The 23,613-nt window shown below is 40.8% G+C and overlaps 1 protein-coding gene across 1 annotated transcript in view; it reads left to right on the top strand.

Moving 5' to 3' along the window:
- Window positions 1-23,613, top strand: part of LOC106573025 (CD82 antigen) — a 57,934-nt gene that overhangs the window by 23,190 nt on the left and 11,131 nt on the right. The window contains exons 2-4 of the mRNA XM_014147626.3: window positions 4,722-4,800; window positions 5,720-5,792; window positions 19,944-20,068. Coding sequence (XP_014003101.1) covers window positions 4,738-4,800; window positions 5,720-5,792; window positions 19,944-20,068 — 261 coding nt within the window. The 5' untranslated portion in view covers window positions 4,722-4,737. The remainder of the gene's footprint in view (window positions 1-4,721; window positions 4,801-5,719; window positions 5,793-19,943; window positions 20,069-23,613) is intronic.

The raw sequence follows: 23,613 nt of genomic DNA on the forward strand, positions 1-23,613 counted from the left end.
AAAGAAACCAGCCAACATAGAAAAATGAACATAGAACGCCCACCCAATGTAACACCCTGGCCTAACCAAAATAAAGAACAAAAAACCCCTCTCTATGGCCAGGGCGTTACAACCTGGTAAAGTGATTGCTGTCCTCGTAATGAAATTATCAACAACCCTGTATATATACAAATGACCATATACAGTGATTGTTTAAAGCCAAACTATCAAAACTATTGCTGATGTTGAACCTGAACAATCTAAATAAAATATATTGTAATCTCCATTCAACAGGTAGCCTATAGCCAGATGAGAGTTGTGTCTCCAGTAGCTTACTTTTATTCTGGTAAAAGACCATTTTCAACAGCGCATAGATAACAATAACCTATCAAATGACATAGGTTGTCACTCAACTAGTAAAGCCACTTTAGTATTTGAATGCTGAAAGTGCCATGCAGATGTTCAAGATCAGGAACAGGCCGCATACCTGGTGTTGGTCAGCGCTTAAAGCTGGGCACTGTGCCCAGTTTGACTAGGCTACTGATATTCCATGGGGTTGCTCGGCATGCAAAATGACTTGTAGATCAATGACTATCAACACAGTTACATGCTTAGTTTGACATTGAAGGAGAGGACGCATCAGTCGTCACATTAGGTATTTTCAGAAGGTAGAAAGAAAGTAATATGAACAAAACATTTTAGTGAATCGGCAATGCCTAACAGTTTGAACTGATTTTCTGACCAATGCATTCTACATTTGGATCGGTTTGGGGTCCGCAGACCGATGCAGTCTGAACTTAAACATTTGAATCTGCGACCAGTATGGGTGAATCGTTACATCCCTACACACTGTAAAAAGAGGTTGTTGTCTAGAAGTGGAGATGACAGTAGAATTGCAATATATGCTCTACCACAGGACTTGGGGATATTAAGGACTGGGGGTGAAACAGCACTGCAGGGATAGGCAGTATACCCTCTTTTACTATATATCAGTATTGCTGCATGGACCGTTTTGGGTTTTTATTTTACTTTCTGCAATGGTATTTCAATGTTTGGTTTGTTAAATGTGATACGCCACTCCAATGCTGTTTTTATATTTCACCTCATATGCTAGATGAGTTGTCTCTCTTCCTCTCCTTCTGCTTGCCACTTCCCCATGCGCTTCCCACACCCAGCCCTTTCCCCCGTCACTCAAGGAGAGCAAGTTGTTGCTCGACCTCGGAGTCACGGGCACTTACCGACAAGTTGTCTGCATGGTTAGATGCAACAGGACAATGATGCTGCTTTCCACTTTGCTTCTCATTATAAATCTGCAAGCGTTCTATTATTACACTATTTGTTTGTGTATCTTACTGTCTGCAAACAGATAGTTTGTATTTTCTTAGCAAGTGAATAAATTGCGTCAGCTGGCTAGCTAAATGTACTCATTTAGTCAGCGCAAACGTAGTTAGCTAAAACAGGCTCATAACAGTGCTGATGTAGGCTTAGATCAGCATTTTGTTTGTGCAACGATATCTTCTAAATCAGAGAGGAATAGGCTAGCATTAATATGTTAGCTAGCTAGCTACATGAAGTAAGAGAAAACAAAAATATAACATCCAATTAGGATCAGCTGGGAAACACTGACCAACACTTTGGTTCCTACCCTGTCACAATAATTCCTCCCAGGCTTTTTCATTCGTTGTCATGCTTTCCTCCTGGCTACCCTAACCCCGGCCAACAGCTTCGCACTCCCCGCAGCTACTTGCCCGAGCCTCCACAGCTTCTCCTTCACCCAAATTCAGATAACAGATGTTCTGAAAGAGCTGCAAAACCTGGAGCCGTACAAATCAGCTGGGCTAAACAATCTGGACCCTCTCTTTCTAAAATTATCCACTGCCATTGTTGCAACCCCTATTACTAGTCTGTTCAACCTCTCTTTCGTATCGTCCGAGATTCCTAAAGATTGGAAAGCTGCCGCGGTGATCCCACTCTTCAAAGGGGGTGACACTCTAGACCCAAACTGTTACAGACCTATATCCATCCTGCCCTGCCTTTCTAAAGTCTACGAAAGCCAAGTTAACAAACAGATCACTGACCATTTCGAATCCCACCTTGCCTTCTCTGCTGTGCAATCCGGTTTCCAAGCTGGTCACGGGTGTACCTCAGCCACGCTCAAGGTACTAAACGATATCATAACTGCCATCGATAGAAGACAGTACTGTGCAGCCGTCTTCATCAACCTGGCCAAGGCTTTCGACTCTGTCAATCACCGTATTCATATCGGCACACTCGACAGCCTTGGTTTCTCAAATGACTGCCTCGCCTGGTTCACCAACTACTTCTCAGATAGAGTTTAATGTGTCAAATTGGAGGGCCTGTTGTCCAGACCTCTGGCAGTCTCTATGGGGGTACCACAGGGTTCAATTTTCGTGCCAACTCTTTTCTCTGTATATATCAACGATGTCGCTCTTGCTGCGGGTGATTCCCTGATCCACCTCTACGCAGACGACATCATTCTGTATACATCTGGCCCTTCTTTGGACACTGTGTTAACTAACCTCCAAACGAGTTTCAATGCCATACAACACTCCTTCCGTGGCCTCCAACTGCTCTTAAACGCTAGTAAAGCCAAATGCATGCTTTTCAACCGTTCGCTGCCCACGTCCGCACGCCCGACGAGCATGACTACTCTGGACGGTTCAGACCTAGAATATGTGGACAACTACAAATACCTAGGTGTCTGGCTAGACTGTAAACTCTCTTTCCAGACTCATATTAAACATCTCCAATCCAAAATCAAATCTAGAATCAGCTTTCTATTTTGCAACAAAGCCTCCTTCAATCACGTCGCCAAACTTACCCTAGTAAAACTGACTATCCTACCGATCCTCGACTTCGGCGATGTCATCTACAAAATAGCTTCCAATACTCTACTCAGCAAACTGGATGCAGTATATCGCAGTGCCATCCGTTTTGTTACCAAAGCCCCTTATACCACCCACCACTGGGACCTGTATGCTCTAGTTGGCTGGCCCTCGCTACATATTTGTCGCCAGACCCACTGGCTCCAGGTCATCTATAAGTCTATGCTAGGTAAAGCTCCGCCTTATCTCAGCTCACTGGTCACGATAACAACACCCACCCGTAGCACGCGCTCCAGCAGGTATATCTCACTGGTCGTCCCCAAAGCCAACACCTACTTTGGCCGCCTTTCCTTCCAGTTCTCTACTGCCAGTGACTGGAGCGAATTGCAAAAATCGCTGAAGCTGGAGACTTCAGCGATACATAGTCCATCTGTAAATTGCCCACCCAATCTACCTACCTCATCCCCATATTGTTTTTATTTACTTTTCTGCTCTTTTGCACACCAGTATCACTACTTGCACATCATCTGCCCATCTATCACTCCAGTCTTAATCTGCTAAATTGTAATTACTTCGCTACTATGGCATATTTATTGCCTTACCTCCTCACGCCATTTGCACACACTGTATATAGACTTTCTTTTTTTTCTATTGTGTTATTGACTGTACGCTTGTTTATTCCATGTGTAACTCTGTGTTGTTGTTTGTGTCGCACTGCTTTGCTTTATCTTGGCCAGGTCACAGTTGTAAATGAGAACTTGTTCTCAACTAGCTTACCTGGTTAAATAAAGGTGAAAAAACAAAACAAAAAAGAGCAATATTTTAGAAGTGCTGCCCACTGTATTCCAACTATTTACAATAGTCATTATATTTCCATGATTTCAACAGATCACCCAAGTGTTTTTATCTAGTTTGCCCATATCATGCAGCCCTATGTGGCACAGTGTGGAAATGATAAGAAATGAGTGCAGGAAATGCAGAAATGAATGAAAATGCTGAAAATTATTGATTGAAGTTGGATTGAACAGTATAAAACAATCAGCATGGAGAAAACCCCACCTATAATTTGTGTTGCCACTCCCCTGCCACCCATACACCACTTATGAAGCATATTTCGAACTTGTATTATTCAAAAATGCTGTCACATACCGCCATATCATAAAAAAATATTGTGGTATGATATTTGGGCCATTCCGTACAGCACTGTATGTCTGTTGAGAATGAGCCATGTCGGTGCTGTGAAGATCAAATTACTGTTTTAACCAGGACCCTTGCTTGTGTATAGGATTAGAGTTCTGGAGGGGGTTTCTCTTTCTCTCTCTCTGCCTCACCATCTCTCTTTCTCTCGCTCCCTCTCCCTTGCTCTGTTGTTTTTCAGTGCCAGCAAGTAGTCAGGGGCAGGAGTGCAAATCTGTTGAAAACTTTAAAAGGATACCAAAACTCTCTCACGCTGTGCCGTACTGTGATTTGCTGTGTTGAAGGATTCCAGTTGGAGGTTTGTCTCCCTGCTTATTCCCTCCTGATTCAGGGAATCCTCCAACTGGGATTTCTGAAACTTTGGGAATATTTCTGTAATTTTGCAGCCCTACTTTACTTTGTAGCCTAATTATACTACTGTAGCTCCCGAGTGGCGCAGCGGTCTAAGGCACTGCATCTCAGTGCTTGAGGCGTCACTACAGACATCCTGGTTTGAATCCAGGCTGTATCACAACCGGCTGTGATTGGGAGTTCCATAGGGCGGTGCACAATTGGCCCAGCGTCGTCCGGGTTTGGCCGGTGTAGGCCGTCATTGTAAAAATACGAATTTGTTCTTAACTGGCATGCCTAGTTAAATAAAGGTAAAATAAAACAAATAAAAAGTAGCCTTCATCTAACCTAACTGTTTCTTTCTCTCAGTTGCAGAGTCGTAACCATGGGGAAGGGATGCATCACAGCAACTAAGTACTTCCTGTTCCTCTTCAACCTCCTCTTCTTTGTAAGTGACATCACCACCTTCAGCCCTAGCCTGCTATCTATGTCAATGGATATCTATGACAACCCCAGCCACTGTAGCCTTCATTTGCATCAAATCCATCTGATTTAAGAGAATATTACTCTACGTGTATAATGACTAGTAGTTATTGAAGATCATTCATAGAAAATGTGTGTATCCAGTGCCCAGTTTCTGTTTGCTGTTCTTTCCATGTTGTTCCTGTTTTCATTATCATTTGAATATGGTAGGCTGTTTATTGAAATATCCCAGAGATTAGCAGAGTACATGTTATTTTCCAAACTGATGTGTTGTAGTACTGTACACATTCAGAACTGCTGGTTTTCATCTTCTAGAAAGGAAGGAAATACCATTGAGGTCAAAAGACTTTACCTGGCAGAGACTGTCCATAAGAGGTTTTAAGAGAGTTCCACGAAACCATGCTAGAAGTAATTTTCTTTAGCTCCGGTAAAATAGGTCTTTAGTTTTGAACGGTTTGAGCTAGAGAGAAGTGGTTTTCTGCATTGTAAATGTGCAACCATGGACACAAAGCCATGCTCTGTTTGTTTCTATGTCAGAGCCTGTGGTACAACTAAGCCTATTCACTTGCTAATAGTTCTCACAGGCAAAGTAAAATGATAAAAACGATACCAATGTAACAACAGGCTGAGTGCACCAGACTTGAAAAATAAGAGAAAAGAGAGGGAGCAGACATAGTATAATTTCTTATTTTAGAGACATACCGCTTTTCCAGTTGTCTCTATTTGTTATCTCACTGATCTGGTTTGCAATGAGCCCAACATTTACAGTAAGAATCTACCTGCCTGTATTATATTGTACTGGTCCAGGACAATTGTTGCTATCTGGCTCTAAGGACCATGAAAAAGAGTGCCACCTTGTAACTCAATTCCTTTTCCCTCTGTAGATCTTTGGAGCATTGATCATGGGCTTTGGACTGTGGGTTCTCCTGGATAACCAGAGCTTCATCGCAGTTCTGCGTAAGTAAGAACACAGGCACACACACACCCTTTGTGATCTTGCCTGATAGTTGTTGATACTGTCTTTCTTTGCTCAAGTGTTCTATGCACAGGGGAAGCCAAAAGTAGAGATTGGAAATTGTGCTTGTCAGATCCTAAAGTGTTACTACCTCAATCCATGTCCAATCCTAAACCCTTAGCCCAGTCTGTGCAGTTTATGTGGCTCTCATCTTACTTGTCTCATTCCCACAAACACCAACCCAAGGGAAGAGGGCCATAAATTAAGAGCAGATGGATGTAAGCACTAAAACAAAAATGTGACCCACAACTGATAGATAGCGTATGGTACTCTCAACCACTAGAAACAGCTAAACAGCTATATGCACACACACATGCATGCGCAAGTGCAAACACATACAGGCGGAAGTGATAGATCACTAGCGATAGGTTAGTGATTAACATCTGAAGTAGTTTCATACTGTGTTAGAGGATGGCAGTTTACTTCAACCCTACTAACTTTGCCGTTCACACACAGCACGTCACCTTATTTCCTAGATTGTCTCCATATGTGATAGATCACCTTAATTTGGTGTTATGTAGCAAAATTTGAAACTGTGTTTTTTACATTGGATAAAAGCAGAGACACAGGGCTACAAAATGGTATATCTTACGCTGTATTTGAGGAACAATGGGAAAGTAATTCTGCTTTGAAAGTTGATAAACGTGTAACCTCACTTTTGAGAAAATGTCCCTTGAATGTTTTTGTACACCTACTGGAGAGCTCTTCTTTGTCTACACCCATTGTTCACACCCTCTTAACCTCTCTAGGGCCGGCGGGACGAAATCGTCCCACCTACGTAACAGCCAGTGGAATCCAGTGGCGCGTTATTCAAATACCTTAGAAATGCTATTACTTCAATTTCTCAAACATATGACTATTTTACACCATTTTAAAGACAAGACTCTCGTTAATCTAACCACACTGTCCGATTTCAAAAAGGCTTTACAACGAAAGCAAAACATTAGATTATGTCAGCAGAGTACCCAGCCAGAAATAATCAGACACCCATTTTTCAAGCTAGCATATAATGTCACAAAAACCCAGAAGACAGCTAAATGCAGCACTAACCTTTGATGATCTTCATCAGATGACACACCTAGGACATTATGTTATACAATACATGCATGTTTTGTTCAATCAAGTTCATATTTATATCAAAAACCAGCTTTTTACATTAGCATGTGACGTTCAGAACTAAACTTCCGGTGAATTTACTAAAAATGTACTAAATTACTCACGATAAACGTTCACAAAAAGCATAACAATTATTTTAAGAATTATAGATACAGAACTCCTCTATGCACTCGATATGTCCGATTTTAAAATAGCTTTTCGGTGAAAGCACATTTTGCAATATTCTAAGTAGATAGCCTGGCATCACAGGGCTAGCTATTTAGACACCCAGCAAGTTTAGCACTCACCAAAATCAGATTTACTATAAGAAAAATGTTATTACCTTTGGTGTTCTTCGTCAGAATGCACTCCCAGGACTTCTACTTCAATAACAAATGTTGGTTTGGTCCCAAATAATCCATAGTTATATCCAAACAGCGGCGTTTTGTTCGTGCGTTCAAGACACTATCCGAAAGGGTAAAGAAGGGTGACGAGCACGACGCATTTCGTGACAAAAAAATTCTAAATATTCCATTACCGTACTTCGAAGCATGTCAACCGCTGTTTAAAATCAATTTTTATGCCATTTTCCTCATAAAAAAGCGAAAAAAGCCACTTGCCAAAAGCGCAAATGTGTTTCAGCCAGAGGCTGCCTCGATATCATTCAGCTTTTTCCCGGGCTCTGAGAGCCTATGGGAGCCGTAGGAAGTGTCACGTTACAGCAAAGATCCTCAGTCTTCAATAAACAGAGACAAGAAGAACAAGATCTTGTCAGAGAGGGCACTTCCTGTAAGGAATCTTCTCAGGTTTTTGCCTGCCATATGAGTTCTGTTATACTCACAGACACCATTCAAACAGTTTTAGAAACTTTAGGGTGTTTTCTATCCAAAGCCAATAATTATATGCATATTCTAGTTACTGGGCAGGAGTAGTAACCAGATTAAATCGGGTACGTTTTTTATCGGGCCATGTCAATACTGCCCCCTACCCCCAACAGGTTAAGCCAGCCCCACCCATCTCTTTAAGGATTCACATGTGAAGTCATGTGCTACACAGTGAGTAGTGTAGTAAAGATTAAGACTAAGAGGTAAAAGTAGTAGCCTACAATAACGAAAAATTCCAGTTAAACAGATAAATATTTTATAAATATTAGATGACACTTGTCTAAATTGATAAGTCATGTGAAATACATGCTATAATCCCACAGCCACATTTTGTTAAGTGGATGGGTCTCTACAGAAGGTGTAAACGGTAAAGCGAAATGGTTACTTGCATAGTAGCAATATCAAAAATAGATAGTGTCAATATAAAGAAAAAAATAACAAGTGTCGATGCCAGTAGAAAAAAAGCAAAATAATATACAGTATGTACAAGAACAATATCAATAACGATATCAGTGATGTATGAGTTATATGCATACAATCAAGGGAAAAGTGGTTGAGCAGTAGGATAAAATGTTTTAATTGTAGTAGCAACGTATGGCAAGTGTGTTAGGAGAGAGTCATGTGAATAGAGGCACTGCAGATAGTGTTGATGACTGGGAACTCACCCCCTGTCCAAACCACGCATGAACAATGGAATCTATATTCGGAGAGCCTGTTTCTGTGCTGCCATTGACTTTGGTGCAGGGCATGTGATGTCAATAGCCTCTTCGTCGCAAAACTCCCTGATCTTGTCAAAAATATATGTTTGTCTAGCTGTGTCCAGTCCAGGTGGTGCTTGTACAGGCAGACCATCTATGGGAGGAAGGATGTCAGCATTGCACAGCAACTGAAACCTGGTCATGACTGAGTCCGAATGCTCCTTGGAGACAACAATACCAGGCTCCAGAGCATCGAAGCTGTAAAACAGGAAATAACCAAAAAAATTGAGAGGACATTACAACCTTGCGTAACATCAATTCACCTCCCAAGTTTAGATAAGAAGAATAACCTAATACAATGCAATGAAAATAATATTCACATGAAGTGCTGGTACTGCTTGATCTGTGGCAGCTGCCTGAACTACGGAGTCAGGTGTTGTTGCAAGCCATAGCTTTCCACTAGGAAGTGAATGTCCAGACTGTGGTGGAGCTTGTGCATGGTCTGCCAGGCTGAATACCAGAGCACAATCTTTTTCTTGTTTTGACCACTGCAGACAGACTGCTCACTGTAAACAAGTGCTTGCTTGAGCCAGCTCTCTTTTTGATGGGAGGCATTAGATCATTCTCCTTGTATGACTGGCGGAGGAGAGTCAGGGGTGTTCTACTGATGCTGAAAGTCAAATTCCAGGTAAAAAATGTTAACATTATAGTACAATAGATAGCCGTAATCACCGTCAGACACACCTGTATAACTTGATGGGTCATGTAATCCTCTGATCTTTTGTTTAGACATGCTAGCTAAACAATGAACCATAATCCTAATCCGTAGTACTAGCAATAAAAATCGATTGTCATAGCTAGATAAAGTCAACCAAATAGGTTCAATGTTAGCTAGTTAGCTAGCTAACATTAGGCTATAACTAGCAATGCAAATGGATTTCTGAGATAATATTACTCCACAGATCATACACATAATGTTAGTTAGCAAGCCAGCCAGCTAGCTAACAGTAAGCTTTAATTTGCAATAAAAACAACTTTCTGACAAAATTAGATACATTTGAAGTCGGAAGTTTACAGACACCTTAGCCAAATACAGTTAAATTCAGTTTTTCACAATTCCTGACATTTAATCCTAGTAAAAATTCCCTGTCTTAGGTCAGTTAGGATGACCACTTCATTTTAAGAATGTGAAATGTCAGGATAATATTAGAGAGAATGATTTATTTCAGTTTTATTTCTTTAATCACATTCCCTGTGGGTCAGAAGTTTACATACACTCAATTAGTATTTGGTAGCATTGCTTTTAAATTGTTAGGTCAAACGTTTCGGGTAGCCTTCCACAAGCTTCCCACAATAAGTTTGGCCCATTCCTCCTGACAGAGCTGATGTAACTGAGTCAGGTTTGTAGGCCTCCTTGCTCGCACACACTTTTTCAGTTCTGCCTACAAATTTTCTATTGAATTGAGGTCAGGGCTTTGTGATGGCCACTCCAGTACCTTGACTTTGTTGTCCTTAAGCCATTTTGCCACAACTTTAGAAGTATGCTTTGGGTCATTGTCCATTTGGAAGACCGATTTGCAACCAAGCTTTAACTTCCTGACTGATGTCTTGAGATGTTGCTTCAACATATCCACATCATTTCCCTCCCCATGATGCCATCTATTTTATGAAGTGCACCAGTCCCTCCTGCAGCAAAGCACCCCCACAACATGGTGCTGCCACCCCCGTGCTTCACGGTTAGAATAGTGTTCTTCGGCTTGCAAGCCTCCCCCTTTTTCCTCCTAACATAACAATGGTCATTATGGCCAAACAGTAAAATTTGTATTTCATCAGACCAGAGGACATTTCTCCAAAAGTATGATCTTTGTCCCCATGTGCAGTTGCAAACCGTAGTCTGGCTTTTTTAAGGTGGTTTTGGAGCAGTGGCTTCTTCCTTGCTAAGTGGCCTTTCAGGTTATGTCGATATAGGACTCGTTTTACTGTGGATATAGATACTTTTGTTCCTGTTTCCTCCAGCGTCTTCACAAGGTCCTTTGCTGTTGTTCTGGGATTGATTTGCACTTTTCGCACCAAAGCACGTTCCTCTCTAGGAAACAGAAAGCGTCTTCTTCCTGAGCGGTATGACGGCTGCGTGGTCCCATGGTGTTTATACTTGAGTACTATTGTTTGTACAGATTAACATGGTACCTTCAGGCGTTTGGAAATTGCTCCCAAGGATGAACCAGACTTGTGGAGATCTACAATTTTTTTTCTGATGTCTTGCCTGATTTCTTTTGATTTTCCCATGATGTCAAGTAAAGAGGCACTGAGTTTGAAGGTTGGCCTTGAAGTACATCCACAGGTACACCTCCAATTGACTCAAATGATGTCAATTAGCCTATCAGAAGCTTCTAAAGCCATGACATAATTTTCTGGAATTTTCCAAGCTGTTTAAAGGCACAGTCAACTTAGTGTATGTAAACTTTTGACCTACTGGAATTGTGATACAGTGAATTATAAGTGAAATGATCTGTCTGTAAACAATTGTTGTAAAAATGACTTGTGTCATGCACAAAGTAGATGTCCTAATCGACTTGCTAAAACTAGTTTGTTAACAAGAAATTTGTGGAGTGGTTGAAAAACAAGTTTTAATGACTCCAACCTAAGTGTATGTAAACTTCCGACTTCAACTGTATGTATAATATCTGAATCTGTAGCTAGACTCTTACCCCTATACATGGATGAATGCTTCACAGCAGACAGCAACCCCTTTCATTAAATAACATGTCCTGTGTCGTTTCCGTTTTTTTTGTACAGCTTTCTTGGCCCGTTGTGTCAAATCACTCTGGTTCCCATCGTCTGATTCATTTTCAGAGTCAGAGAGAGTGAACATGGTATGATTGTCCTCCTGAAAGTAGTCCATCACAACTTGTTCCCACTGACCTTTGTCGATAGCGCCAGATCAATTCAGGGCAGCAATGTTATTGAGAGAAGTCGCAACACATTTGTAGTTCTCCATGGCTAACGTTATATCTTTATCAAAAACTGCAGTAGAAAGGATTATCTACTCATAACGAGCAGCTCATTTTATAGACTGAAGATGCTACACGGCAGACCAATCCAAAACTCATCTCTCGGCATGTCCAGCCCATTCATTATCTCAGCCAATCATGGCTAGCGTGAAGGTTTCTGACTTTTTCTTTGGCTAAACCAAATCAGTTCGTAATTTAACAACTTTATTCATATTTACAGATGGCATTCACGTTTGTTATTAAGGCACATAAAAGTTCAAATGTTCAAGAAGGCATTTCTACCCGAAAACGCATTTTGATAAAAAAAACGCCTCCTGTGAAGTCGTGACTTGCGACATACGCCTAGTTTCCTGAAACGAGTCATATATGCAGGTACAAACACTTTGCACGCCCGCGCAGATGCAGGTGCGCAGACACATATCGTTAGATCTATTTCAATACCTTACATGCCGTGTGAAGAGGTAGCAGATTTCCCCACCATCTTTTCTGCTTTAGTTTTATTGGTTTCTTATAGACACTGCGAGTCAGTAGGAAGCCCAGTCTCACTCTGTAGCCCAAGGAGAGCAGGCCATCAAGGGAAACATGGATGAAAAACCACCTTTTATAAATCTACCTTATCCATTATAAATGCTGACAATGTGTTCAGCTTCAGCAACAGATGGAGCTACAGAAGAGCATAAAGTTGATCCTCTCCCTTCAATGATTCTTTTGATTTTCATCTGGAAGTCATACATCACCAACTTTCTATTTGAACTGCTCTTGGAAATGTACTTCTCTTGGCATGTAGGATTCTTTCCTGCATAACTCTGAACTTAATTCTAGTTGATTGTATTCCATCAACGAGTTGTATTGCTGGAGCAACCAGTGAGATCTCTCTCAGAAGGTTAGGTGGAGTAGTAGATAGTCTATATTTAGTCTGGAGAGAGTATTAACTGGCCAGAACTGGAAGTGTTTCCCGGACCTCTCTTCCCTGTGACACACACACACACACACACACACACACAGAAACTTAACATGTTTCCCGGAGCTCTCTGGTCTGGCCTGGGTCCTCCCTCCTCTCTTCCCTGTGGTCATAATTTTCCACTGGGTCTCCTTTAAAAAAAAGATTACTCATCTCATGGGGCTTCTTGGCTAAATAAAGGCTAAATTAAATATATCACTGAGGAATGGAGATTCTGGAATCGGCATTTCCCTCTTGATGTTTTCCAAGGTCACTGAATGTTGATTGATGCCTGCTGCTAAGCCTAGGCGATCATCCCTCTCTGCTGATCTAGGATCTGTGCCCCCCTGCCATATAATCATATTCATTATAATCTAAAAGGCGTACCCAATCCTAAATCAGCACTACTCCTACTCTGACACTCATTGTGAATATGGGATACTGAACCACCCTGGATCTGTTCTGACCAAGGTCGGGTGTCCGGGACATAACACAAAGCACAGCCCTGGCCCCAGTCTCTTTATCATGCATTGTTTTCATTATCCAGCTGTTCCTCTACAGATAGCTGAGATCCTGTATGCTCCCCCTATTCCCTCGGATCATACCCTTACCTTTTTCCCCCAGGACCCACTTTTTCACATTAAAAAAATGCCCCCAACCTAGGATATGTATAGACTTTTTTAACCTGTTGGGGCTAGGGGGCAGTATTTGCACGGCCGGATAAAAAACATACCCGATTTAATCTGGTTACTACTCCTGCCCAGTAACTAGAATATGCATATAATTATTGGCTTTGGATAGAAAACACCCTAAAGTTTCTAAAACTGTTTGAATGGTGTCTGTGAGTATAACAGAACTCATTTGGCAGGCCAAAACCTGAGAAGATTCCTTACAGGAAGTGGCCTGTCTGACAATTTCTTGCCCTCCTTGATCATCTCTAACAACTACAGGGGATCTCTGGCATGACGTGACACTTCCTACGGCTCCCATGGGCTCTCAGAAGGCGGGACAAAGCTGAACGATGTAATTCCATCCCCAGGCTGAAACACATTAGCGCGTTTGGCAAGTGTTCTATCAGAGGGCCATTAGACTGAGGCTCGTGCATGAGGGGATAGCATGCTTTTACTTTCACTCTCTTTGTAATAAAAAAAACAATTTCCCGGTCGGAATATTATCGCTTTTTTACGAGAAAAATGGCATAAAAATTGATTTTAAACGGCGGTTGACATGCTTCGAAGTACGGTAATGGAATATTTAGAAAAAAAATGGTCACGAAATGCGCCGTGCTCGTAACCCTTCTTTACCCTTTCGGATAGTGTCTTGAACGCACGAACAAAACACCGCTATTTGGATATAACAATGGATTATTTGGGACCAAACCAACATTTGTTATTGAAGTAGAAGTCCTGGGAGTGCATTCTGACGAAGACAGCAAAGGTAATAACATTTTTCTTATAGTAAATCTGACTTTGGTGAATGCTAAACTTGCTGGGTGTCTAAATAGCTAGCCCTGTGATGCCGGGCTATCTACTTAGAATATTGCAAAATGTGCTTTCACCGAAAAGCTATTTTAAAATCGGACATATCGAGTGAATAGAGGAGTTCTGTATCTATAATTCTTAAAATAATTGTTATGCTTTTTGTGAACGTTTATCGTGAGTAATTTAGTAAATTCACCGGCAGTGTTCGGTGGGAATGCTAGTCACATGCTAATGTAAAAAGCTGGTTTTTGATATAAATATGAACTTGATTGAACAAAACATGCATGTATTGTATAACATAATGTCCTAGGTGTGTCATCTGATGAAGATCATCAAAGGTTAGTGCTGCATTTAGCTGTGGTTATGTGACATTATGGGTGTCTGATTATTTCTGGCTGGGTACTCTGCTGACATAATCTAATGTTTTGCTTTCGTTGTAAAGCCTTTTTGAAATCGGACAGTGTGGTTAGATTAACGAGAGTCTTGTCTTTAAAATGGTGTAAAATAGTCATATGTTTGAAAAATTGAAGTTTTTGCATTTTTGAGGTATTTGAATATCGCGCCACGGGATTACACTGGCTGTTGAGTAGGTGGGACGCAAGCGTCCCACCTAGCCCATAGAGGTTAAAGCTTATTACCTGCAATTCTATGTAGTTTAACAAGACTCAAGACAACAATAATAAAATTGATAATAATTGATAAGGAAAATAAAATCTAGACCCGATTTCCCCAAATATTATTTCACTACCAAATGTTTTATTATGATAATCTATATGAACCTTCAATTTAATTATACATATTATTTTTTACAGAAAGTGAATTGATCAATTCCCAAGCAAAGTCAATTTGTAATTACTCCTCGACTTTAAAAGGTTGTAGCTCAGCTCCTGAATGTCATAGAGAGAAGCCTTGTGCATCAGAGTCGTGTCTTCCTCTGGCATTTTGCCGCTTGCTTCTAGCCTAAAGCATCATGTTATTCCCATCAAATTCACCATAGAATCCTCAAACAAGGTTCTAAAGACTGTTGACATTTAGTGGAAGCTTTAGGAAGTGCAAAATGAAACCTAAGTCACTGTATACAGTCAAGGCAATCACTTGAAAAAACTACAACCTCAGATTTCCCACTTCCTGGTTGGATTTTTCTCAGGTTTTTGCCTGCCATATGAGTTCTGTTATACTCACAGACATCATTCAAACAGTTTTAGAAACTTCAGAGTGGTTTCTATCCAAATCTACTAATAATATTCATATTCTACATTCTAGGCAGTTTATCCTACATTCAGGCAGTTTAATTTGGGTACGTTTTTCATCCGGCCGTGAAAATACGGCCCCCTATCCCGAAGAGGTTTTAAGATGAGAGAAAGATTATAGCTCATAGAAAGATTTTTCATTGTACACAAACACACACTTTATGAGGTAAAAATATGTATTATATCCATTGTACGGGTTGGATTTGGGTTCAATCTCAAACTGCTGCATTTATCAGTTTAGCTCAGGGAAAGTTTTTTCAGTTTACATGTATCCTACACCAAATCTTGTTGAGGTAAAAACGTGATATATTATATCCATCTTACAGGTTGAATTTGAGTTCGATGTGGAATCACTGTGTTTAAAATTAGAATATGTACTCCATTTTAAGCGTTCATTCGGTATTTGAATACAGACTAAATATGTTGCCCTAGCTGGAAATGTTTATACATTGAACCCTGCTATGCCAAATATTCCCCCTAAGTCTGAGTAGGTGCTGGTTTCCAAATGTCACCCTATGGGCCCTGGTCGAAAGGGAATAGGGTGCCATTTGGGACGCAGCCTCGAAATAAACTCTTTAAATGTACGTTTCTGTGGAAACCACCAGAGGAACTATTTTGGAAGTTCCAGGGGAAGGAGACCTACTTGGAAATGTGCCACAGTACAAGACAGAGTAGAGCAGAGAACACATCCTGACAACTGGGAAAAGTTGTGTTTTAGCTACGCTACCACTAGAGAATACAGATGTGTTACGCGGAGCGACACAGGGGAACCCAAGAGCAGACTCAGATGAGGAAACAGGGATGAATGAACCAAAATATTTATTGTTACACAGATAGATATGGAGTGCAGATCCGGGCAAGCTCGGATGTGGAGACTGAGGTTGGAGTTAGCTGAGTAGAACAGGGTAAACAGATCCTGAGGGGAATCCAAGGTAGTTGGGTGGTGAGATGTGGAACAGGAGCCAGAGACAGAGCAGTAAATGCAATGAGAGGATAACGGTGTCAGGCAGGGTAACAGGCAGAGCAGAGTAACAGATCTTGAATAATCATAAATGGCCACAATCATGAACTGACTGAGCAGAGATTATGATCTGGCAGAGTGGAAGTGGCAGGACTAAGTATTTGTAGAGGTCTTGATTATGGAACGAGTTGCAGCTGGTAGGGATCTGCTCTGACTCCAGCACACCTGTCTCCAAACACACAATCTCACAGAGAGGGAGAGGGACAGAGAGTGTACAGGGGGAGTAACTGCAGGTCAAGAAGACACCGGATGAACGCCAGAGGGCGTAGCAGGAGCAGATGTGACAAGATGTGCATTCGGAGAGAAGTTAGTAGTCTGAAGGCTTTGAGATCCTGCTTTCAGAAAGTATCCAGCTGTGAAATGAAGTCTGCATGCAAGTTTCACTGTTTTGTTTGCTAACTTTTCTGTCACCAACAACCTTGATTGGGCTGATCTCTGTCAGTCCACTGTGTTCCTTGCTTCACGTGCTTTGAGTCTTACAGTATAGTACACTGGTGCTCAGTACAACTGCTCCTCTCTCTCCTCTATTTCCACAAATAATCTGTGTTTTGTAGTGAGAGGCTCCTATCAGTGGGTGCCAAGTGCTGTAAGACAGGTGGAGCTTAGATCTGTGTTTTCTGTGTGTGAGCCCTTTAACTAGCTTATTTCAGTATGGCTCTGTAATGCCGTATGTGTGTAACACACACATACATTGGAGAGGGCTTTACTGGATATAGATCAGTGTGTGTGTTGCATCCCCATAAATTATAGTCCTGAGCCACATACAGTTTGTCTATATGGGATGTCCTGCTCTGTACTTAGTAGTAGACCCACCCTGAGAAACCCAGGCCTTTTCATTATCCCATAACCACTGCCACTGACATATGCATGCATGTAGGTTATGAGTGTGTGTATGAAGTATAGATGTATGTGTTTTTGCCTGTCTGAAGTGGGATAGCCTATATATGTCTGTCTGTACACACTACATACACACAGTGATGTACTGTACTACGCTGACTTGGTTTACTTTCACTATAGCTATACTGTAGAATAGATATATGATTATACAGGCATTGTTTATCCTTCATGGACATGTAGGGTCAATTGCAACGAAGAGGCAGAACTTAAAGTGCCCCTGCAGGTTAACGCTGTATTTCTTAAAACGATACTAACGGGAGATAACATGCACCTGCGTGTTAAAACAAAGTTGTTTGCAACAAAAAATTCTTATAGAGCAGTTGATCTCTCATGTTACCTTGCCATGTGATTATGATATGATTATGATACTAGACAGCTGCGTCTACGTTCTGGACCCAGTAAGAGTGAAAAAAGACTAGAGTATAAGAATATAGAAATAGTGGGCTGTTTCACCTTCAATGGAAAAAGAATATGTGTGCTATTTGAAATAACTTTATTACACTACATTTTCACTTGATAAAAAACATCAATATATAGGCCTAACGCATCATGATTGACTTCATTTAATACACATTTCAAATATGGACAGTCCAGGGATATTTCCCCAAATCTTGATAAGAAATTACCATACTTTTTAAAGACAACTATCTTTTAAAATAAATAATAAAATAACAATAGGCTACACAAACAGTAGTTTACCATTCATATAAGGTGGCTGGTATTGCCACAGTATTGATTTAACAAAGGCAGGTTCTGAAATTAATATATTCTGCACTCTGAACCAATACTTTGAAGTGACTTATTGTGTTTTATCTTTAGAGCATTTTGGCTGGTTTGATGTGACTATATTGTAATTCTATTATTCATGGAACAGGGTTGAGTAAAGGTTATTATGCAGTATATAGGACTCTCTGATTCTCCTGGCCGTGGCCCCAGTGATTTGGAGCCGTGTCCCAGAGCTATGAGCCAGGCTTAATTTCAGACAGAGATTGAGCCTCTGGAGCTTCTCTGGACCTCCTCCAAGAGAGAGAAAGAGATAAAAGACAAGAGGTCTCTATCTCTCACAGCCAGTCAGCCATGCAAAATGTCTAAAGACAAGTGAACTACAGCGCTTTCTGAAAGTATTCAGCCTTATTCTAAAATTGATAAAAAATTACAAAGCAAAAACAGGTTTTTAGAATATTTACATAAGTATTCAGACCCTTTGCTATGAGACTCGAAATGGAGCTCAGGTGCATCCTGTTTCCATTGATCATCCTTAAGATGTTTATACAACTTGGAGTCCACCTGTGATAAATTCAATTGATTGGACATGATTTGGAAAGGCACTCGCCAGCTCCGAGACAGGATTGTGTCGAGGCACAGATCTGGGGAAGGGTACCAAAAGATTTCTGCAATATTTAAGATCCCCAAGAACACATTCTTAAATGGAATAAGTTTGGAACCACCAAGACACTCTTCCTAGAGCTGGCCGCCTGGCCAAACTGAGCAATCAAGGGAGAAGGGCCTTGGTCAGGGAGGTGACCAAGAACCCGACAGAGCTCCAGAGATCCTCTGTGGAGATGGGATAACCTTCCAGAAGGACAATCATCTCTGCAGCACTCCACCAATCAGACCTTTATGGTAGAGTGGTCAGACGGAAGCCACTCCTCAGTAAAAGGCACATGACAGCCCACTTGGAGTTTGCCAATAGGCACCTAAAGGACTCTCAGACCATGAGAAAATAGATTCTTTGGTCTGATGAAACCAAGATTGAACCCTTTGGTCTAAATGCCAAGCATCACGTCTGGAGGAAACCAGGCACCGCTCATCACCTGGCCAATACCATTTCTACGTTGAAGCATGGTGGTGGCAGCATCGTGCTGTCTGGATGTTTTTCAGCGGCAGGGACTGGGAGACTAGTTTGGATCAAGGGAAAAATGAACAAAGCAAAGTACAGAGATCCTTGATGAAACCCTACTCCAGAACGCTCAGGACCTCAGACTGGGGCAAAGGTTCACCTTCCAACAGGACAATGACCCAAAGCACACAGCCAAGACAATGCAGGAGTGGCTGCGGGAAAAGTCTTTGAATGTCCTTTAGTGGCCCAGCCAGAGCTCGGACTTGAACCCAATCCAACATCTCTGGAGGGACCTGAAAATAGCTGTGCAGCGACGCTGACAGACCTTGAGAGGATCTGCAGAGAAGAATGGGAGAAACTCCCCAAATACAGGTGTGCCAAGCCTGTAGCGTCATTCCCAAGAAGACTCGAGGCTGTAATCGCTGCCAAAGGTGCTTCAACCAAGTACTGAGTAAAGGTTCTGAATACTTATGTGAAATGTGACATTTCCGTTTTTATTTTTTTTACATAAATTAGCAAAACATTTTAAAAAACTGTTTTTGCTTTGTCATTATGGAGTATTGTGTGTAAACTGATGATGGTAAAAAATATTTAATTCATTTTAAAATAAGGCTGTAATGTAACATTATGTGGAAAACAACAAGGGTTCTCAATACTTTGTGAATGCGCTGTATCTCCTCCTTTGCTTTGGTGGGCCATTCAAACTTGTGAAGAACAGAGAATTGCTAGACTGTTTAGAATGCCTCATTTGAGCCCTGGTCTGTGGCAGGCCGCATTGCTTTGCTTGACTATGGTACTACTGAATGCACAGGTTAGATGGTACTTCACCTGCCACATGTGCATACCTTTTTAGTTGAGCATACCTTTTAGTCCAGGAGTAGGCCTGATTTTAGCTAGTGGGTAATATGGATTCTGGTTTAGTGTATGGTCTGTTGTGGGCTGAGGGTTTACCTTTTCCACTATGTCTTCCCTACAGAGGAATCCTCTACCACCCTGAAGGTAGTGTCCTACATTTTCATCAGTGTGGGGTCTCTCTCCATGGCCATGGGCTTCCTGGGCTGTATAGGAGCCATCTATGAGATACGCTGCCTGCTGGGCCTGGTGAGTAAACACACACACCGAGTAATATGAAGTGGAAATATGATGTGAAACCTTTGCAATTACCTAAGATTTCTGCATAAATTGGTCATCAAATTTGATCTTCATCTAAGTCACAACAATAGACAAACAGTCTGCTTAAACTAATAACACACAAACAATGATACTTTTTCATGTCTTTATTGAACATACCGTATAAACATTCACAGTGCAGGGTGGGAAAAGTATGTGAACCATTGGATTTAATAACTGGTTGACCCTACTTTGGCAGCTATAACCTCAACCAAACGTTTTCTGTAGTTGCGGATCAGACATGCAGTCTCAAAACTGCAATATTCTTGGGATGTCTGGTGTGAACCGTTCTCTTGAGGTCATGCCACAGCATCTCAATTGGGTTGAGGTCAGGACTATGACTGGGTCACTCCAGAAGGCATATTTTCTTCAGTTGAAGCCATTCTGTTGTTGATTTACTTCTGTGTTTTGGGTCGTTGTCCTGTTGCATCACCCAACTTCTGTTGAGCTTCAATTGGCGGACAGATAGCCTTACATTCTCCTGCAAAGATCAACTTTTATGACCAATTTATGCAGAAATCCAGATAAGAAAAAGTATGTGAACCCTTTGGAATTGCCACTGTACACACAACACCACTACTAACACGCTAATGCTAAACCTAAAGTTTCACATTTCGAATTACGCATTGACTCTTGGGTCTTCAATTGTTATTTGGCGGCCTTGATTTGTTATGGAAGTGTGTATAGACTAGAGGTCGAATGATTATGATTTTTCAACGCCGATACCGATTATTGGAGGACCCCAAAAAAACGATACCGATTAATCGGCCGATTGAGATATATATATTTGTAATAATGACAATTACAACAATACTGAATGAACACTTTTATTTTAAGTTAATTTAATACATAAATACAAATCTGTTTAGTCTCAAATAAATAATGAAACATGTTCAATTTGGTTAAAATAATGCAAAAACACATTGTTGGAGAAGAAAGTAAAAGTGCAATATATGCCATGTAAAAAAGCTAACGCTTAAGTTCCTTGCTCAGAACATGAGAACAAAGCTGGTGGTTCCTTTTAACATGAGTCTTCAATATTCCCAGTTAAGAAGTTTTAGGTTGTAGTTATTATAGGAATTATAGGACTATTTCTCTCTATACCATTTGTATTTCATATACCTTTGACTATTGGATGTTCTTATAGGGACTATAGTATTTCCAGCCTAATCTCAGGAGTTGATAGGCTTGAAGTCATAAACAGCACTGTGCTTCAAGCATTGCGAAGAGCTGCTGGCAAACGCAGAAAAGTGCTGTATGAATGAATGTTTACGAGCCTGCTGCTGCCTACCACCGCTCAGTCAGACTGCTCTATCAAATCATAGACTTAATTATCATGTAATAAACACACAGAAATACAAGCCTTAGGTCATTAATATGGTCAAATCCGGAAACTATCATTTAAAAAACAAAACGATTATTCTTTCTGTGAAATACGGAACCGTTCCGTATTTTATCGAACGGGTGACATCCATAAGTCTAAATATTGCTGTTACATTGCACAACCATCAATGTTATGTCATAATTATGTCAAATCCTGGCAAATTAATTACGGTCTTGTTCGGAAAAAATGGTCTTCACACAGTTCGCAACGAGCCAGGCGGCCTACACTGCTGCATATACCCTGACTCTGCTTGCACTGAACGCAAGAGAAGTGACACAATTTCCCTACTTAATATTGCCTGCTAACATGAATTTATGCAGGTTTAAAAAAAATATACTTGTGAAAGGCATTTATGAAAGGCATTGATGTTTATGGTTAGGTCCATTGGTGCAAAGACTGTGCTTTTTTTGCGAATGCGCTTTGTTAAATCGTCACCCGTTTGTCGAAGTAAGCTGTGATTCGATGATAAATTAACAGGCACCACGTTGATTATTTGCAACGCAGGACAAGCTAGTTAAACTAATAATATCATCAACCATGTGTAGTTAACTAGTGCTTATGTTAATTCTTACGACAACGATCCTGTAACCGGGACTGAGTTTGACAATAGCCAGTGAAAAATCAGAGCGCCAGATTCAAAACCACAAATCTAATAACTTCAATTTCTCAAACATAGGACTATTTTACACCATTTTATAGATACACTTCTCCTGAATCGAACCACGTTGTCCGATTTCAAAAAGGCTTTACAGCGAAAGCAAAACATTAGATTATGTTAGGAGAGTACATAGACACAAATAACCACACAGCCATTTTCCAAGCAACTAGCATGCATCACAAATACCCAAAACACAGCTAAATGAAGCACTAACCTTTGACGATCTTCATCAGATGACACTCCTAGGACATCATGTTACACAATACATGCATTTTTTGTTCGATAAAGTTGATATTTATATCTAAAAACAGCATTTTACATTGGCGCGTGACGTTCAGAAAATATTTTCCCTCAAATACTGCCGGTGGATCAGCACAACAATTTACAAAAATACTCGTCATAAACGTTGATAAAATATTAAACTGTCATTCAAAGAATTATAGATGAACATCTCCTTTATGCAACCGCATTGACAGATTTCAAAATAACTTTACTGGGAAAGCACACTTTGCAATAATCTGAAAACTGCGCTCAGAAAAATACACTAGGCAATACAGATAGCCGCCATTTTGGAGTCATCTAAAATATTAAATAGCATTAGAAATATTCACTTACCTTTGATGATCTTCATCAGAAGGCACTTCCAGGAATTCCCAGGTCCATAATAAATGTTGTTTTGTTCGATAAACTCCATAATTTATGTCCAAATAGCTCCTTGTTGTTCGCGCGTTCAGTTCAGCTACTCCAAATGTAGGAAGCGCGCGGAAAATGTCACGACGAAAGTTAAAATAAAATCTATTTACGTTCGATCAAACATGTCAAACGTTGTAAAACATCAATCTGTAGGGCCTTTAGAACGTGAAAATTCAGTAATATTCCAACCGGACGATTCCAGTGTCTTGAAAACGTTTTGGAACACAGCTACCTCATCATGTGAATGCGCGCCAATGAACTGATGTCCTTCCCTGGGTCTACAACTTCCCAGCCTTCTCGTTCGGACTCTGTTCATCGTAGATGCCTCAAACAACTTTCTAAAGACTGTTGACATCTAGTGGAAGCCTTAGGAAGTGCACAATGATTACTGAGTCACTGTGTGTTCGATAGGCAATGACTTGAAAAGAGTCCACACATCAGATTTCCACTTCCTGGTAGGATTTTTCGTCAGGTTTTTGCCTGCCATATGAGTTCTGTTATACTCACAGACATCATTCAAACAGTTTTAGAAACTTCAGAGTGTTTTCTATCCAAATCTACTAATAATATGCATATCCTAGCTTCTGAGTTTGAGTAGGAGGCAGTTTAATATGGGCACGTATTTCATCCGAACGTGAAAATACTGCCCCCTACAAATAAGAGGTTAAGATTGATTGTTTTTTATAAGATACGTTTAATGCTAGCTAGCAAATTACCTTGGCTCCTTGCTGCACTCACATA

Source organism: Salmo salar, chromosome 16 (assembly GCF_965601325.2).
Source record: "Salmo salar chromosome 16, fSalSal1, whole genome shotgun sequence".
NCBI lineage: Eukaryota > Metazoa > Chordata > Actinopteri > Salmoniformes > Salmonidae > Salmo > Salmo salar.